Source organism: Ascaphus truei, chromosome 13, assembly GCF_040206685.1.
Source record: "Ascaphus truei isolate aAscTru1 chromosome 13, aAscTru1.hap1, whole genome shotgun sequence".
Lineage (NCBI taxonomy): Eukaryota > Metazoa > Chordata > Amphibia > Anura > Ascaphidae > Ascaphus > Ascaphus truei.
Window position 1 is genome coordinate 4,235,232 of NC_134495.1, and position 18,106 is coordinate 4,253,337.

Genomic DNA, 18,106 nt, shown 5'->3' on the forward strand with positions numbered 1-18,106 from the left:
CCCAGAGAGGTAATACCGGTATACACATACACGCCCAGAGAGGTAATACCGGTATACACATACACGCCCAGAGAGGTAATACCGGTATACACATACACGCCCAGAGAGGTAATACCGGTATACACATACACGTCCAGAGAGGTAATACCGGTATACACATACACGCGCAAAGAGGTAATACCGGTATACACATACACGCCCAGAGAGGTAATACCGGTATACACATACACGCCCAGAGAGGTAATACCAGTATACACACACACGCCCAGAGAGGTAATACCGGTATACACATACACGCCCAGAGAGGTAATACCGGTATACACATACACGCCCAGAGAGGTAATACCGGTATACACGTACATGCCCAGAGAGGTAATACCGGTATACACGTACACGCCCAGAGAGGTGATAAGCGGTATACACGTACACGCCCAGAGAGGTAATACCGGTATACACGTACACGCCCAGAGAGGTGATACCGGTATACATATACATGCCCAGAGAGGTAATACCGGTATACACATACACGCCCAGAGAGGTAATACCTGCATACACATACATGCCCAGAGAGGTAATACCAGTATACACATACAAACCCCGAGAGTTAATACCGATATACACATACATGCCCAGAGAGGTAATACCGGTATACACATACACGCCCAGAGAGGTAATACCGGTATACACATACACGTCCAGAGAGGTAATACCGGTATACACATACACGCCCAGAGAGGTAATACCGGTATACACGTACACACCCAGAGAGGTAATACCGGTATACACATACACGCCCAGAGAGGTAATACCGGTATACACATACACGTCCAGAGAGGTAATACCGGTATACACATACACACCCAGAGAGGTAATACCGGTATACACATACACGCCCAGAGAGGTAATACCGGTATACACGTACATGCCCAGAGAGGTAATACCGGTATACACGTACACGCCCAGAGAGGTGATACCGGTATACACGTACACGCCCAGAGAGGTAATACCGGTATACACGTACACGCCCAGAGAGGTGATACCGGTATACATATACATGCCCAGAGAGGTAATACCGGTATACACATACACGCCCAGAGAGGTAATACCGGTATACACATACACGCCCAGAGAGGTAATACCGGTATACACATACACGCCCAGAGAGGTAATACCGGTATACACATACACGCCCAGAGAGGTAATACCGGTATACACATACACGCCCAGAGAGGTAATACCGGTATACACGTACATGCCCAGAGAGGTAATACCGGTATACACGTACATGCCCAGAGAGGTAATACCGGTATACACGTACACGCCCAGAGAGGTGATACCGGTATACACGTACATGCCCAGAGAGGTAATACCGGTATACACGTACACGCCCAGAGAGGTAATACCGGTATACACGTACACGCCCAGAGAGGTGATACCGGTATACATATACATGCCCAGAGAGGTAATACCGGTATACACATACACGCCCAGAGAGGTAATACCGGTATACACATACACGCCCAGAGAGGTAATACCGGTATACACATACACGCCCAGAGAGGTAATACCGGTATACACATACAAACCCAGAGAGTTAATACCGATATACACATACATGCCCAGAGAGGTAATACCGGTATACACATACACACCCAGAGAGGTAATACCGGTATACACATACACGCCCAGAGAGGTAATACCGGTATACACATACACGTCCAGAGAGGTAATACCGGTATACACATACACGCCCAGAGAGGTAATACCGGTATACACGTACACGCCCAGAGAGGTAATACCGGTATACACACACACGCCCAGAGAGGTAATACCGGTATACACATACACGCCCAGAGAGGTAATACCGGTATACACATACACGCCCAGAGAGGTAATACCGGTATACACATACATGTCCAGTATTACCTAATTTTTTACGGGACCAAATACAGGACAGTCCGGTTCAATACTGGACAACTGGCAACCCTACCTCCAGGGAGTATTATGAAGTCCATTACTTAGATATTTTTTTTTATATATGCAGTCCTCTCTTGATATACTAAGCACATACAGTTATTACCTCACATGAAAACATTCAAAGTACATTTTGTTTTTTTAATTGGGGTGTATCCTGCCTTTAACCCTCTGTGGGTCCCCTGGCTGCATCATGGGCTTCCAGCATGTTTTCCTAGGGAGAGATGGCGGTCTAGCCGGCAGGTGAATGGAACCGAGGGACTCGTCTTCCGTTCCCATAATCAGCGACACCGCCATTACGTGATCGCCCTTGGGGGGGCTCGGGCACTCAAAGGGTTTTAATAAGAAATTACATATTCAGTGCCGGTACCTGCTAAACGGAGGTTACCTTGACCAGTTTGGCGGCTTGAATCATGTTTTGATCAAAAGATGAAACCAAATGACTCCTTTATCACACAGACATAGGCTCTATATGTAAAAGGTCCCTAGTAATTCCTGCCCAGTTGGTAGGAGCACAGGATCTGTTCTTTGTTTTCTATAAATGTAAGGTCAATCCTTTTACCCGCTGCACACGTCACAAAGGGAGGAGCACAGGTAATGTGTACAGTATTTGTTACGCAAAGGATTAAGCAGTAACCGCAGAGCAAAGAAAAATGTGGGCTACAAAATAAGGCCATCAGACAATCGATCCATAGCACTGAGACTGTTCAGAAATGGTTATATTTACCACTTCCATGTTATATTTATCTTTTAAAAAATGTCCATTTTTAGAAAATAGATGAAACGCGAGTCTAATACATCAGAAGTAAAGATTCTTCCATGAAAATAATGCTCTTTGATGCTGCACCTGTAATTTGTGGTTTTGTCACCTAGAGAAAGGGTTTTAAAAGCCCTCAGACTGCATCTTCTGTGACCTCATTTGGATTTTAAAGTGCAGGGTTACGAGGAAGAATTTCTGAGGCTGACAGGCAATTTAACACCCTGTGCCGCAGAAGCGCAGGGTTAGGGGCTTAGGGCACAGACTTTTATTTACATCTCCACAAGTCAAGCTCTCAAAGAAACAGCACAGTAGGTGTATATCCACCTCTTGAATTGAAGATTTGTGACAGGAGGCAAGAAAACATAATGCAGTCTATGTATCAAAGCACAAGGGTAACAAAGAATACAAAATCCTGGTGATTTAAATGGGACTTCTTTCTTTGATACATATGGTGGAGTTATTTTGCCCCCCTGGAGTCTTATTCACTAAACGGTGCTACTCCATGTGGCAGGACGGCCTATAGGCGAGTTCAGACAATAGTCCACATGTGCAGTTTCAGGGTAAACCAAATGTTGAGTGGTTTTATTTCTCCACAACACAAATAAACATTTGGGCACACTGTCCCTTTAAGGCAAAACAAAACTCATAAAAAGAACGCCTACCCCCATTTAGGGAGATCTTGCTAAACATTCCAGGCCCTATCTATTGGGCTGGCTTTGTCCAGTTCCAACCTCTAAACATATACCACAATAGTTATGGAACAATATTAAAGTCCTTACTGTATCTTTGTTTGGGAATATTTGTCCCTAGAGAGAGTTTAAGAAATCCTTCTGGATAGGCGCTTGCACAGGACAGCTCTGTAGTCTGAGTCAGCCCCCTACTACAGGCAGTAGCCTCCTTATCAAGCTGGTTGTCAGCTGTCTCAGCTTACTTCCTGATTGCTCAAGTATTCTTACTGGGTTAACCTTCTGAGTGCTGGATGGAGGACTCAGATGTATGTTTCCCAGGCATAATTATCAGTACCGGACTTCACCCTGTCACACTCCATAAGAAACCTTTCAGCATGGCTTAGTAAATATGTCCCAGTTTGTTTCCTAGTCCATACGAGGATGGGAAACACTAGCATCAATGTCAAACATAAGAAATGTATTGAACATGTTTTTGGAGTAATTCTGATGAGGGTTTTATTTACACAACAAAAATGGCAGCAGGACTCATGCAAATCCCATTATAATACTGTGACCAACACACCTCAAAATCAATCTTCATATTGCCTTAAAATCCATCTACATCACTCATTGGGGCAATGCAGAATAAAACATCTGGATGTTTCATGGAATGCATGTGACAAGTAACTCTCAGCATCAATAGAATGGTATAATGAGCCATATTTACTATTCAATGATAAGACACCGCACACATAATACACATATTCACAATGGCCATTGGCTTAGGAAGTAAATATGTTCTAAGCGGTTTGTTTTTTTCAGAATGACAGTGTCTTATGGAGTAACACTTCTTAATAAATATGGCGCCATGTCTGTTATATGGCATCCAGTCACTTCCAGTGAGTATGCCACATGAAAGGGGTTTATTGTTCAATGGATCAACGAGTTGGGTGGTCAGGGAAATAGTTGCAGCTTTGAATAATTCCCTGGCAGATTTGCAACTCTTATTGCGCCCTGGACACAGCCTATGAAAAGGGTGCAGGTTTTAAACCCTCTCTACGCTGCTTAAGCATCGCTGGCAGTGAGGTACCAGATGTTTTCACTGTGCTAAACAAATTGCATGGCCACTTACAGAGGGCCCTCTCAGCTATGGTCTAGTGACTCAATAGATTAGCTTCGGAGGATCTCATTACGTTTACATTCTGTAATATAACCCGGGGAGTGGGGACCAGCTCTCTAGCGTTCTCCGCTGAGCCATTCATTATTTTAAAAATCCCATAGATGCTTTCTGTGTTAAGATTAAAATATATTTATATTCATTATTCAGTATTTATGCACCTTGTAATTAAGCAAAAAGGAGCAAGTGTAACTTTCCTTGATTTCGCTGACTTGTTTAGTAAGGCTGAGCATGTGACATTAGCGATCTGCCTAGTTCTCTGTATGTTAAACTTAAGAATCCCACATCCAACCACATTTAGAGATAAGAAAGCAACAACTCACATCCACACTTGTAATAGTTTTAGGTTTTGATGGTTTGGTGTTTATCCATTAAACCTGCAGACCAACCAATATCCTACATGGTTTTTTTTTAAAATAAATCAGCTCTGTACTATGAGAAAATACTTGTAGCATTTCTTTTTTTTTAAACTCTGAATTAAATTTTTAATGCATTTTTTGTTTCTACAGCAACCATTTACAAAGTCACATCCCCTTCCTCTTCTGAAACAGGCTCTGGCACACCCCTTTTTGAGCCACGCCCTCTCTCTAGCAGTGCACCAATTGGATCTAGTAACTGCCTGGTCACATGATCTCCCCCACAGAACTTTGCATCTTTGGTCCTCTTTTGCTGCACTGACGGCCATTTATTGAACTCCCGAGCCAAATCTTCGCTGATCGATCACAAAAGAACGTATCGATTGGCAGCTCAGCTAATTACTTATCATTGTGTGGATTGTACTGATGTAGATATTAAAGGGGAAAAATAAAAAATAAACCCAGCTTGGACGGCTGCTTTAAATGGCCATAGTTACTACGCCTGCTTCTGCCATAAGACACTTTACAGACAATACAAGTCAATGGGCCATAAGCGGCCTCCCAAAGTCGGAAGGGATGTAATGGGGGCCAGATTCATCAAGTCCCAGTACGAGTTACTGCACCGGTCAGGCGGAAGTCTCATTAATGGATTTAATGGGAATTAACCCTTTACAGGCAGACCTCTATTCACTATGCTATGAAGCAGTCTTAACCTTGCGGTGGAAGATGTCAGCTCTATTCACATGAATGGGGCTTAAATATTTGCTAGCATGCGCTGGATAAAGTACTTTGCAGCCTACTGAATAGGAGCCTGCGGGGGTCATCTCAATATCTCCTGGCTCCTTGGTGCATTAAGGAAAATAACCAGACGCTATGCGATTTGTATTACTTTGGTAAATCTGGAGTCCAGGTTTGAGCATCACGGTCACATGTCCTGTATCGGACACAGGTGTTAGCCAGTGAGGTTTATAGCCTGTCAAACTTGGGGACCTTATTTTTAACGCTATGTCACAGTAAAAATCCATATTCATTTTTTATTCATCTCTAGTCGGAAAATGACAGAATTTTAGAATAAAGTATGTGATCAGGATGAAAAACAGACAGAAAAGGAAAACGGTAAAAACGTGTTTATTTTTCTCCTGGTGGTTTAGGGAAACTGTTTTTTGGGGTGTTTGGTTTTTAAAGTCTTGCCTGATTGCATTTTCCCTTCTGTCCTGTCCCTGCTCTTTTCGTACATATATCCCATTTATGCCTTTTTTTGCTAATTTTCACCGCTACATGATGAAGCCGACGTGATTACGTAGCGAAACGCGTAGAGTGGGAGTTTCTTTTGCGGAGCAGTCTGGAGAAGATCGCGGATGGCCCATCCACCCCCGTAAGAGGAGACCGGATCTGACGTCAGACGCCAAGCCGTGCGGTGACGCAGCAGAGGCAGTGACCGAGGTGTACGGAGAATCACGGGATGGTGAGCCGACCGGCAGATGATCTCTCCACATACACTTATTAAGTGTGACATGTCCGATTTTATTGTAAACATTGTGAGTTGATAAGGCACATACATAAAGAGTCTAGTAAACTTCATATATTACCTCAAAAAATGGGCACCCCTGAGATACCTGGGAAATATGCAAATCACTCCTATTACAATATTTCCCAGGTATCACAGGTGTGCGCATTTTTTGGTGCACAGGTGTCTCCGTGTGCAGGATTTTGATACATTTGCCCATCTCTATTCTTCAACACATATCATATCAAATAATAGTCATCACTAACCGTGGGAAAGCTCGGAGCTACAATGGGGAACTTGCAGCGGACAGTTTCTTTGTAACGTAAGGGTTAAATGTCATACAAATATTAACCTCTTGCCCGTCGTGTTGCAGAGAAAGGGTTAATGTCATTTCATTATCCCAGATTCTGTTGCACTGTTGTTGAATCATTTCTTTTTTCTTTTTTAATTTGTGCTGAGCAGGGTCATTTATACGCTCGTTTCAATGAATGAAATGTGCAATATGTCCAGGTCACACTTTGTAAATGATTAGAATAACTCTGGTAGATGCATGGGATAAAGGACGTTGGAAGATGGTTAGCAGCAAGGCGCTGGGTGTTCCGTCAGAGCGCACAGTTCCATCAACATCAGCTGATGAGAAATCCATAATTCAGCAACAATAATCTCATGCGTCTCCATTACCATCTATATGCAGTATATCAACACTTAATAAACTGCCTCTGAAAAAACCCCGTTCCTGCAAATGAATGGGGCAGAGTAATGATTGCACTTTAGTATAAAACCTGTAACTAGCACTCATCGGGGCCTATGATATAAACCTCGATAAGTGGACGATAAAAGCCTTTTTTTTTTCCCCCTCAAATTGCCAGCCGAGCCCCGATAAGCCACGTATCGGCAGGTTCTCACATTCGTGCAATTCTAGTAGCCTCGAGCAGGTCATCGGGCTAATCGAGTCTCTAGAATGGTGATTTCCTCTCAAAATCCTCCCGCCAGGAAAAGTTGGCGTGACGGGTGGTGAGAAGCTGCCGATAAGGCAGCGAGAGGGGACTTCGAAAAAAATGCATTTTCCTGCCTTGGATTGATGCCGGGAGTCTCCGGAGCTGAAACCCATTAATATCAGCACCGGAGACCCCCGGCATCAATCCCATGCAATAAAAATGCATTTACAGGCAACTTCATTACCTTAGCAGCTAGCCGCTAAGGCAATGAAGGGGTTAACTACGACTGCCATGTTTATTGTGGGTGGCGGGGGTGGGTGAAGGTGGTATTTGGCCCCTGATGGGTGTTTAGGCCTTGCGGGGGGGTTGCGGGTGGAGTTATCCCCTTCATTACCTTAGCGGTTAATAGCGCTAAGGTAATGAAGGTGTTAACTCCACCTGCTACCCACCCGGTAGGTATAAACAAGCAGAGAATACACTCCAAAGACCGATGCTCCAAATAGTATAGACAATATCCACAATGTCCACAATAGAGGCAATAATAAAGAAAAGAAGGCGCTACTGATCAGTGTCCTGAATCCTAGAAACATAAACCAGGGAGTAAGACCGTGTACCCGAGACTGACCATCAGGACAGGGCCATAGTGTGGTAAGGAGAAAAGTAAACAGTAAAGCCGTGTTCCCTGCATGGAACTATGTACCGGCTCACCACAGCGGATCTCCACCGCTACCCTCACACATCCCGGCGTCTCATACACAGCCCCACAAAGAGTAGTACTCACAATCTTGACTCGTCGAGTTCAGTCCTCAAACACTGCAAATTGGAACGCTGACCAGGTGCGCTAAAGAGCGTGCTCCAGACGAGTAATCAGGTAAGTGAAGGAGAGTTGGTTCAGGCAGTTCACAGCTCGCCGTAGGGGTACAATCAAAAGTATCCAAACGCAATCAGAAAAAAGGTTGTTAATTCAGTGCATATCAAAGTCAATCTGCCACAGAGTAACTCTGACGCGTTTCGCCCACCAATAGGACTTTGTCAAAGAGTCAGATTGACTTTGATATGCACTGATTAAACAACCTTTTTTCTGATTGCGTTTGGATACTTTTGATTGTACCCCTACGGCGAGCTGTGAACCGCCTGAACCAACTCTCCTTCACTTACCTGGTAGGTATAAACACCCACTAAGGGCCAAATGCCAACTTCACCCATCTTCGCTACCCAGAATAAACATTTTAAAACACAATAACCCTACTACCCACCTCCTCTACCCCCAACTACCCCCTCCCCCCAAACACATCCAGATATGGATAATAGTGCATTTGCCCATTATTAAATCAAACCTTAGCCAGCCAGCATTAATAAAGTAAATAAAGCATTCAACTTACCCCTGCCATCAGGAACAGCATTCTCGTCAGCATACTGCAAGTTCGTGTCCTCCGATGCCAGCAAGAATACAAGAAAAAATACAATCTAATGGCCCCTAACCCTTTAATCACCATAGCGGCTAATAACAGTTATAGTAATTAAGGGGTTAAACCCCGCTACCCACCCGGGAGGCCTAACCACCCACCCCAGCCCCACTATACCCACTCTGTACCCATTGATTGGCACAGTGGTATATCATACCCATATAATATGGGCATGATAAGCCGCTATATCACTCAATGGTCAACCTAATAAAAATAATTAAGGCCCAAAATACACAATAATCAAAGAAATACACAAGCACCTAAACACCCCAACATTAAAAGAACTAAAAAGCCTCAACTACACATCAATTACATTAATCTATTAGTAAAACAGCACAATAATTACAATTATGTTATTCCAAAACATAAGAATACAAATAAAAATCTATCCAACCAATCAATTAAATACGTAAAACCAGTAGCCAACAAAACAAATAATTAATTTAAAATTATAACCAATCCTAAAGTACTAAAAACAAGCCATCCAAATTCAAAACAATTTAATCCAAACAAGAAACAGAAATCGAAAAAAATATTCAATAGAAACAAGCATTTGCCAAAAAAATGTATCGGCTGTCACTGTATTGATCTGTACCCTAAAAAAAAGACAATTACATACATTCAATATTTTCTTACCTTTAGAAGTCTTCACCCTCCGAATCCCGGCATATTTGGAAGCTCTCGTACCGCGATGTCATCACCCGCAATCCAACACCACCCACCTTGAAGACCAGCATCAGGTAAAAAAAAAATCTACTTTCTTTAATCTTCTATCACCATCTTCTATCTTCATCTGTAATTATTTTCTTTTCTTTAATGTTCTTTCTTCATCTGTCAATCCAAAGTGCCCCATGTTAAATCCCTAACGGAAGTTGCCCCGTCGTCTTCTTGAGGTAAAATGAGACGGAACAGACCTTATATAGGGCCTGTGACGTCACATTTTATGGTCAGATGGTACAGCTCCAATCCGATTGGATGCATGATGTAAGACACATCTCTATAGTCCAATCGCAACTTGTCCATCCCATTCCCCTCACAACCTATCAGTGTGTCAAGACTGAGTGATTCAGACCAATCAACACTCAAACAGGGCTATTTAGCCCTGGACTAGGTGTTGAACAATCATGACTCCTGACTAAGCCAATTACCTTGGGGAAACGCATTGAGTCGATCCAAGTGCCTTGCCAGGCTGCTTGCCTTCTTGCCTAAGAGACCCGGATCATTTGCTGTCCCTACTCCGACCCGCGATACCAGAAGTGACGACAAAGGGGGTGACGACACCCAGAAGTGTCAGTGGAGAGGAGACGCTGGATCACAGATGGGCGGTCGAGCTGCAGCTATCCAGGACAACTATAGCTCTACATGCCTATGCTAATATAACGCTGTACTGTAAGTGCATTTTTCAATGGTTTATAAAACTATTTGGTGCAGTTCACGCTATGGTTGTTTCCATTTGATTTGAGAATACCACAACACTGGACATCTGTAGAACTTCACATCACAAGAAACCTAAAGGTTAATTATCCATCTACCATCTTACTAAAGACAGATTTAGGAAATGCTGGTTAAATTCTGAAGAAATGTGAGTTCCCATTTCATTGACACTAAACAGTTATATCATCCTCAGTGAAAACGTTATTTGTATTATTTTGTTTTCTATATATGGTGATTACTGCGCTCCCCAATCTTTTCTGCTGCAACATTCAACTGAGGAGGAATTCGGACCATCCTCCTTGGGTTTTTGAGCTGCATATTTATCACTAAGCACTTAATTTATTTTATTTAAATCGCTGTATCTCACACTTTATTTACTGGCAATTTTGCTAGATCACTATGCACTCTTCACTAGAGCACCTTAATTTTTTCTTGATCAAATTAGAGCAGCAGTCATCAGACCATCTACTAAGGTGAGGGAGGGGAGGGGGGGAGAGATTCAGTTGGGGGGGGCAGAGACGTCACGTGGCGTCCCGTTGTCTTGGCAACACGTCGTCATTTGATGCCGCGGCCATTTTTACTGAAGTTGCAGGAGAATGCCAGGAGATGCTGCACATACCACCGGTAAGTCTCGCCATCGGGTAAAATGCATTCGCCCCAGGCAAGTGGGCGAGTGCATTTGTCGTGCCGTGTATGGGTGTGTATGTGTGTGTGTATGTACATAGTGCTTCACATCAGTAATACACGTGACAATCATACAAATAACAAATAATACAAATAACACATAATGGGAAGAAGTGCTTCAGACATAAAAGTCACATCTAGGAAAAGGAGTCCCTGCTCCGAGGAGCTTACAATCTAATTGGTTGGTAGGAAGAATGTACAGACACAGTAGGAGGGCGTTCTGGTAAGTGCATCTGCAGGGGGCCAAGGTTAATGTATGAGGTGTAAATTATCAGCCCATGGAGCTACTCATATGCTTCCTTACTGTAAGGAGTTGTGCCTTAAGGTGGGTCTTAAAGGTGGATAGAGAGGGTGCTAGTCGGGTATTGAGTGGAAGGGCATTCCAGAGGTGTGGGGCAGTCCGTGAGAAAGGTGTTGAGAAGTGTCCCCTCCCGGCTGCAGACGGCACAGAAATCAATCTATGGGAGAAAGACGTCCAGCTGCCAGTGTAATCAATTAAGGACCTGATGAGCTTGTACCCAAAATCCCTTTGTACGTGCATATCCTATACCTGTTTTAACGTCATATTACTATTGAAACTGTATTACGCTATTGGAGGTGGTCTTGTGTATATACACACACACACACATACACTCACACACTGTATATATCATTATTGAGTTCACATTTACCTCATTCACTACAAACCAAAGTCAAAACCGAAACCAACAGACTTTAGCCAAGACCACAGCACAAGGACCCACGGCATCTCTAGTTACCTTTTCAGAACAGAAGTCCACACATTTGTCCACAGACATGTTCATCATGACACTGCTAACCGGTAAAGCCAGAGATATATTATCTGGGCGGTGAAAACATCCTCGAAAGATAGCGCTGCCATCTGCAGATAGAAACAAGGAAGCAGAAAGTCAACAACAACCACGACTGATACCCAGTGAGAGGTTGAAGTGGCTCACAAAAGGTAGCGCTACACTGTGGCAGACGTGTGAAGTGGTTACGGCACCATTTATAGGTCTCTTACACTGACTCTCTCTTTCCGTGACTTCTTCTATAACCGCTCCCCATAACACTCGCTGACACCAATGGAGTTCAACTGCAGCAGGGCACCATGGTACATTGATGAAAAGTGACACAGAGTCACAATGACCCAATTTGCACCTAAGTTTTGAGCAATACACCAGTTTTTTGTGACACTTTATACAGTAAATAGCCCGGGTCTTAAATTTCAAATTATTTGCATGTGGTTACATTTGAGCAGAGCAGATGGTATGTGTGTGAGTATATACAGTATATAGTTATGTAGCCCCCTGTAAACAGCACGGGCTATACATATCTTTCTCCTACTGTGGTAAGTCCTGTTAAAGGCAGGCGCCAGTAGTAATCATGGGTTTTCCCCCTTCACGCCCTGCCTTGAGTGATAGATGCAGGCCCCTGACTCTGCTGCAGGCATGAGTCAGAGGGGAGGTCCTGCTGACATCATGAGAGGTGGGGCTGACTCTATTTAGCAGCCAGTTCCTGTGAGTGACTGTCTGTCTGTCCTGGGAGTTGGAGCAAAGGAGTAGGTCGAGCTCTGCCCTGGGAGCAGGAGAGCGAGAAAGAGAACTCTGGCCTAATACATTTGGAGAGTGAGCAGAGCTCCGGTGGACCAATGCCCCTCACCCCGATGAGGGGGTGATGGGGAGATTCTACCCCCACCCAGAGGATACCCTCTGAGGTGGGCATTGGGGTATTGAGGCCCCTCACAGACCATCCTGTCGGAGTACCTCTTGGAGGAAAGGAGAGGAGAAAGGCTGTACACCTTGGGATCTCCTTGTGTGCTGCTGTTGTTGCTGCTGTGTGCGAGCTAGAGACAATAAAGAGAGACATTGCTGATTTTACCCGAGACTGTGTGTGATTCTGGAGCATCCACCCTGGGACCAGGGTTATTTCTTCTATAAGGGTCCTACCCCATATCCCTGGGAAGTTATAGAGGATGGAGGCGCTGCACCACCACTAAAGAATGAGGCAACTACCCCAGAAGCCTTGTCCTGTGTCCCCAACATCATCGCGGGAAGCTCAGGCCCTCCTGTTACCTGCAGGTACGCACCACCAAAGCACATGTAGCCAGCCCTCACTACACCCTAGATATGGCATCTGTGTCTGGGGGGAGGGGGGGAATATGGGTTACAGTTATATAGAAATAAAAGTACAAGTGGGGCTCACGGGGTGTTATTTACACAGAATGGAGTCTTGCTAGAGCATGCGGGGCAGTTCAACAATATGGGAGTCCTTCACCAACCCAATTTAGATAAGAAAAAACATTACATAGATTACACTCAAAAGGGCAATCAACATTTTTTTTTCTTTTATGGATACAGTATATATATATATATATACAGTGGTTGACAAATCACCAAAAAATCTACTCACCACACAAAAAAATCTACTCGCCACCTAGTACCAAACGTGTGCTGCTTGGGCCAATATTTACTCGCCCGGGGGTTAAATCCACTCGCCCGGGGCGAGCAAATGTATAGGTTTGTCGAACACTGCATATATATATATATATATATATATATATATATATATATATATATATATATGTGTGTGTGAAAAAAGAGAAGAAGAAACGCCAGCTCCATAGCATAATACTGTATAAAAATCAAATTTATTAAAAAACAACGAGAGGCCTCCAGGACATGCACTCACTGCCAGGACACGCACTCACTGCCAGGACATGCACTCACTGCCAGGACACGCACTCACTGCCAGGACATGCACTCACTTCAATGTGTGAAAAACAATCATGGGAGACAATCTGTTTGGCCTTCAGGATCAGGGAGAGAAACTGCAGCCAGAATATATTGCAATAGTGTGCGATGGAGTGGATACTTATCCACCGATACTGGATCGGAGCCGATACTTATCCACTTGAGAGGAATTATGGCACTGACGTCATCGGTTGATCAGGAAATCGTGTGGAGGAACCTGTAGCAGCTGTGTGAGGGTTTGGAGTTGAATGCTGCCGATTTTACTGAGAGGAGAGAGGGCAAGTGTGCAGCACTGACGGCGTGTGCTGCTATACAGGAGGCACAGAGAGAAGGCGCAGTTCCTAGTCATACCTGGACTGGATACCACAGCTTCGTGTGAGTGCTGGTCGTCTCTAGGCTGCTTCCATCTACACTGCTGTGGCGAGAACCACCCCCCTTCCTTATATGTGCTGCATAGTTCACACCAGGCACTGCTTCTGTTCTAAACCTGGTTGCTCACTTAGTAAATACAACTAATTTACAGCTATTCCATTATTTTTTTTAGAGATGGGGAAATCTCTTATCTCTAGCATTCTCTGAAATAGAATAACAGTGTAATAATTTCTAAGTATTATATTGTGCATCATCATATGAATTCATCTTAGGACAGACTCTTCATCTTAGGACAGGCTCTTTAATGATTAACAATTTAATTATCCAAATGCATAAATCCAATATATTTAATGTATATGTATGTATGTATGTACAGTATGCTAGTGAGAACGTACAGAGACAGTAGGAGGACGTTCTAGTACTGTAAGTGCGTCTGCAGGGGGCCAAGCTTTATGTACAGTATCATGTGTCTAGTATTAGCCACGGTGTTACTCATATGCTTCTTTAAGCAGGTGTGTCTTAAGGTGGGTCTTAAAGGTGGATAGAGTGGGTGGTAGTCGGGAATTGAGGGGAAGTATTAGACTAGTACAGCCCAGGAATATTATAACTACACGCAAAGGGGGCTCCTATGGGCGCAGACGGTCCGATGGTCAGCTTACGACATATACATGAAGACAAGGCGAGAAGGAGACACGATGGGGAAGTATGTCTGGTTCCATAAAGTGACTCCACACACTCACAGTTATTCCTTCTTTTCAGTGTTTACCATTTGTATTTTCTTCACCAGATGGAAGGAGAGACGTCTCTCCGCAGTGTATAGCGGTATTATTATATGGTAATGAAAAGAAGAAGAAAAAACACCGTAGTCCAATAATGCTCCTGTATGTAATGCATAAATCCCTAAAAGATCCAATAATGTGCACCTGCAATGTTACAAATGCTTGCGCGTTCAGCATTATTCCCCTCCGTTTGCCTGGTGCTGAGAAGGAAAAACGCTGGGAGTGTATAGAGTTTCTTTATTGAACCTGCACTTCCACTCATGATATCCCCATCGTATTTCCTTATTGTCTTCTATTCTTTGATATGTTGCAAGCTGACCATCTGCTCCCCAAGGAGCTCCTGTTGCGATTGTTTAAGATCTGTTTGATTCCCTTCACTTGGAAGCTGTATTGGGACTCTATTTTATTTATATTTTATATATTATTAGTAAATTGATTTTTTTTTTTCATTTTGTTTCTCTCTGTCATTGTTTTCTGGTGACGAGTGGGATACTTGTTTTAGTGGCGATCACTATTTTTTCCCATTATATAACTATTGCTGCTATATACTGTATGCCGAGTGGCCCATATGTGTTCAACTGGCATGCAATACATCTGCTCCAAGCCATATTGCATTTATCCCCTATGCAAATATCTTAATAATGATCTCTAGATATGTTAATTTACCTAAGTTCCCTTTTTCAAAATGTAACCATGTGCTAATGAGCTTTGCACGTCTAGAGGCTTAACAGGAAAGAAGATTGCATATCTAGAATGTATAATTAGACACCAAATTCACAAAGGATAAAGTCAGGTGCAGAACATAAATACTCATTTTTATTCATCAAAGGGAAATCGTCCTTTGGATTTGCAGGGCCATTTTGGTCAGATGAAGGTTAATATACTACCCACCTAATGAGGTAACACCTCTTCCATTCCCAAAGGGCAAAGAACCCACAATCATTACCCAGGAATGTGAATTTCATCTCCTATAATTATATATTAAAGTTATTGTCACCTTCTCCTGTGAATCAGACATGTTGCTGGAAGTTGTAAAGCAAAAGCCAGTGAAAATGTACATGCACTGTAGCTCATTTTAACTAAGCAGTATTCTTAAAATTAAATCTTTATAGGCCTTATGTGGATCTAAAGCAAATGTAAGGAAGCCCCATTAAAGATATCAAATAAACTACAGTGTGGGATCCCCAACTTACTGCCACATTGCCTAATCTACGCAAGTGGTTGGGGCTCATAATATTGTCATGGAAGTGAATATTGGCAACTTAAGCCAAGCCACCTGCACAGTGTAGGTCAGTGTTGTTCAACCAGGGTTCCTAGGAAGTCTTGGGTTCCCCCGGGCATCCCTAAAAGGTCCGCTGCAATGTTCTGCTCATTTAAAAATTGTATAAAATACAGAAGAATTTACCACGCATACGATCTCAGACGCGCTATTAGAGAGGGTTGGGGTTCCTTACAATGCATCTGATCTCAGACGCGCTATTAGAGAGGGTTGGGGTTCCTTACAATGCATCTGATCTCAGACGCGCTTTTAGAGAGGTTGGGGTTCCTTACAATGCATCTGATCTCAGACGTGCTATTAGAGAGGGTTGGGGTTCCTTACAATGCATCTGATCTCACACGCGCTATTAGAGAGGGTTGGGGTTCCTTACAATGCATCTTATCTCAGATGTGCTTTTAGTGAGGGTTGGGGTTCCTTACAATGCATGAGATCTCAGACACACTATTAGAGAGGGTTGGGGTTCCTTACAATGCATCTGATCTCAGATGCGCTTTTAGAGAGGGTTGGGGTTCCTTACAATGCATCTGATCTCAGACGTGCTATTAGAGAGGATTGGGGTTCCTCACAATGCATCTGATCTCAGACGCGCTATTAGAGAGGGTTGGGGGTTCCTCAGATATTTAACTTAGTGTTCCTTAACCAAAATAAACTTGGAAACCAAGTGCTATACAAGACTCATTGTAGCCTCAGTTTTGCCCCGTGGTCTGAGCAATTTCCCAGTTTCCAACTAAAGTAACAGAATAATATCTCAAGGGACTAAGGTCTTTGATGAAGATATTTCTTCATGTCAGATTATGCTGACATGGCCCAAAAGCAAGAGAATAATCTTTCAAATAGACAGTTGCTAGTCTGCTGCTAACCGGAAAGCATTTTCCAACTTATGACAGCAAGTTTTGATGAAAAATCATTCCCTGAAGATGATTAGCTAGCTTGTTATAGATCTATTAATCTGCAGTGCTGGGCAATTTTATCTTTACAAGGCAGTTGAGTTATCAGAAGAACGTCACCATAGGTACAGAAAGGTATAATGAAACATACTCTGTAGAAGTAGTGATATGATGATATCTGACTAAGGACTTGAAGTGGATATTACATTTTGCTATGGACAATCTAGTGAACTTGAATAAAACATTATCCACACAAAGACGGCACATAAGTCATATAACTGACAGGCCTTCTAGAAGACTTACACCCATTTCCCAGTAATCTCACGGCCATGAAAAAAAATTGGAAATCGTGTTAATAAATGTATTTTTTCCATAACTACATTTCATGCTGGAACAAAATACGGCATCATCTTTTTTCTTCTCTCTCAGTAGCGACAAGAGAGGCATGAACGCTTGCTTCATTATGGATGTGTTAGATCATTGTAAAGCATATACTGTGTAACTCTTGAATGCCTGTATACTTATAATCTATTTTACTAACACTGACTTTTTGCAAAATGCAGGTGTTCTTTTGGGTATTAAAAAAAAAGTACTGAAACCAGACACAAAGACCTTTTTTTGGTTAATCTAAACTACAATAAATAATCAAATGTTAAATAAGGAAGTAAAGCAGAAAAGGCGTGCGGCCCGTCACAGTCTGTGTTCAGCACACAATTATTGTTGTTCTGGGTGTACGTAGTGTAGGTAACGATGTATTGAATTGAAAACTTTGGCTTTACTACCCTGACATAGAAGGCGTAGGGCAAAGGGTAAGTGTCCCGCACCAAGGAGAAGCTAGTATGAAAAGGAGGCGGAGGGGTGAATGGTGGATTCTGATTTTGTAGCTTGCAATGAAGACTGGAATAAAACTAATATTTAAAGGCCGAGCTCGGGTGAGTCTGGGCTGGAATTGCTACTCCCCCGCATGACAAATACAGGCTACAGTCTTCCAATTATACTAAGTGCAGGTCTCCTCTAAGACAGGGATACACAGCAGAGCTCTACTCACACGTTCATAATGATGTTCTACATTTAA

General features: G+C 43.1%; 1 protein-coding gene across 2 annotated transcripts in view; it reads right to left on the minus strand.

Annotated features, from left to right (window-relative positions):
* WSCD2 (WSC domain containing 2) overlaps nt 1-18,106 on the minus strand; it is a 237,435-nt gene that overhangs the window by 71,663 nt on the left and 147,666 nt on the right. For both annotated transcript variants that reach the window (XM_075568128.1, XM_075568127.1), the window contains one exon: nt 11,723-11,844. In XM_075568128.1, coding sequence (XP_075424243.1) covers nt 11,723-11,844 — 122 coding nt within the window. The remainder of the gene's footprint in view (nt 1-11,722; nt 11,845-18,106) is intronic.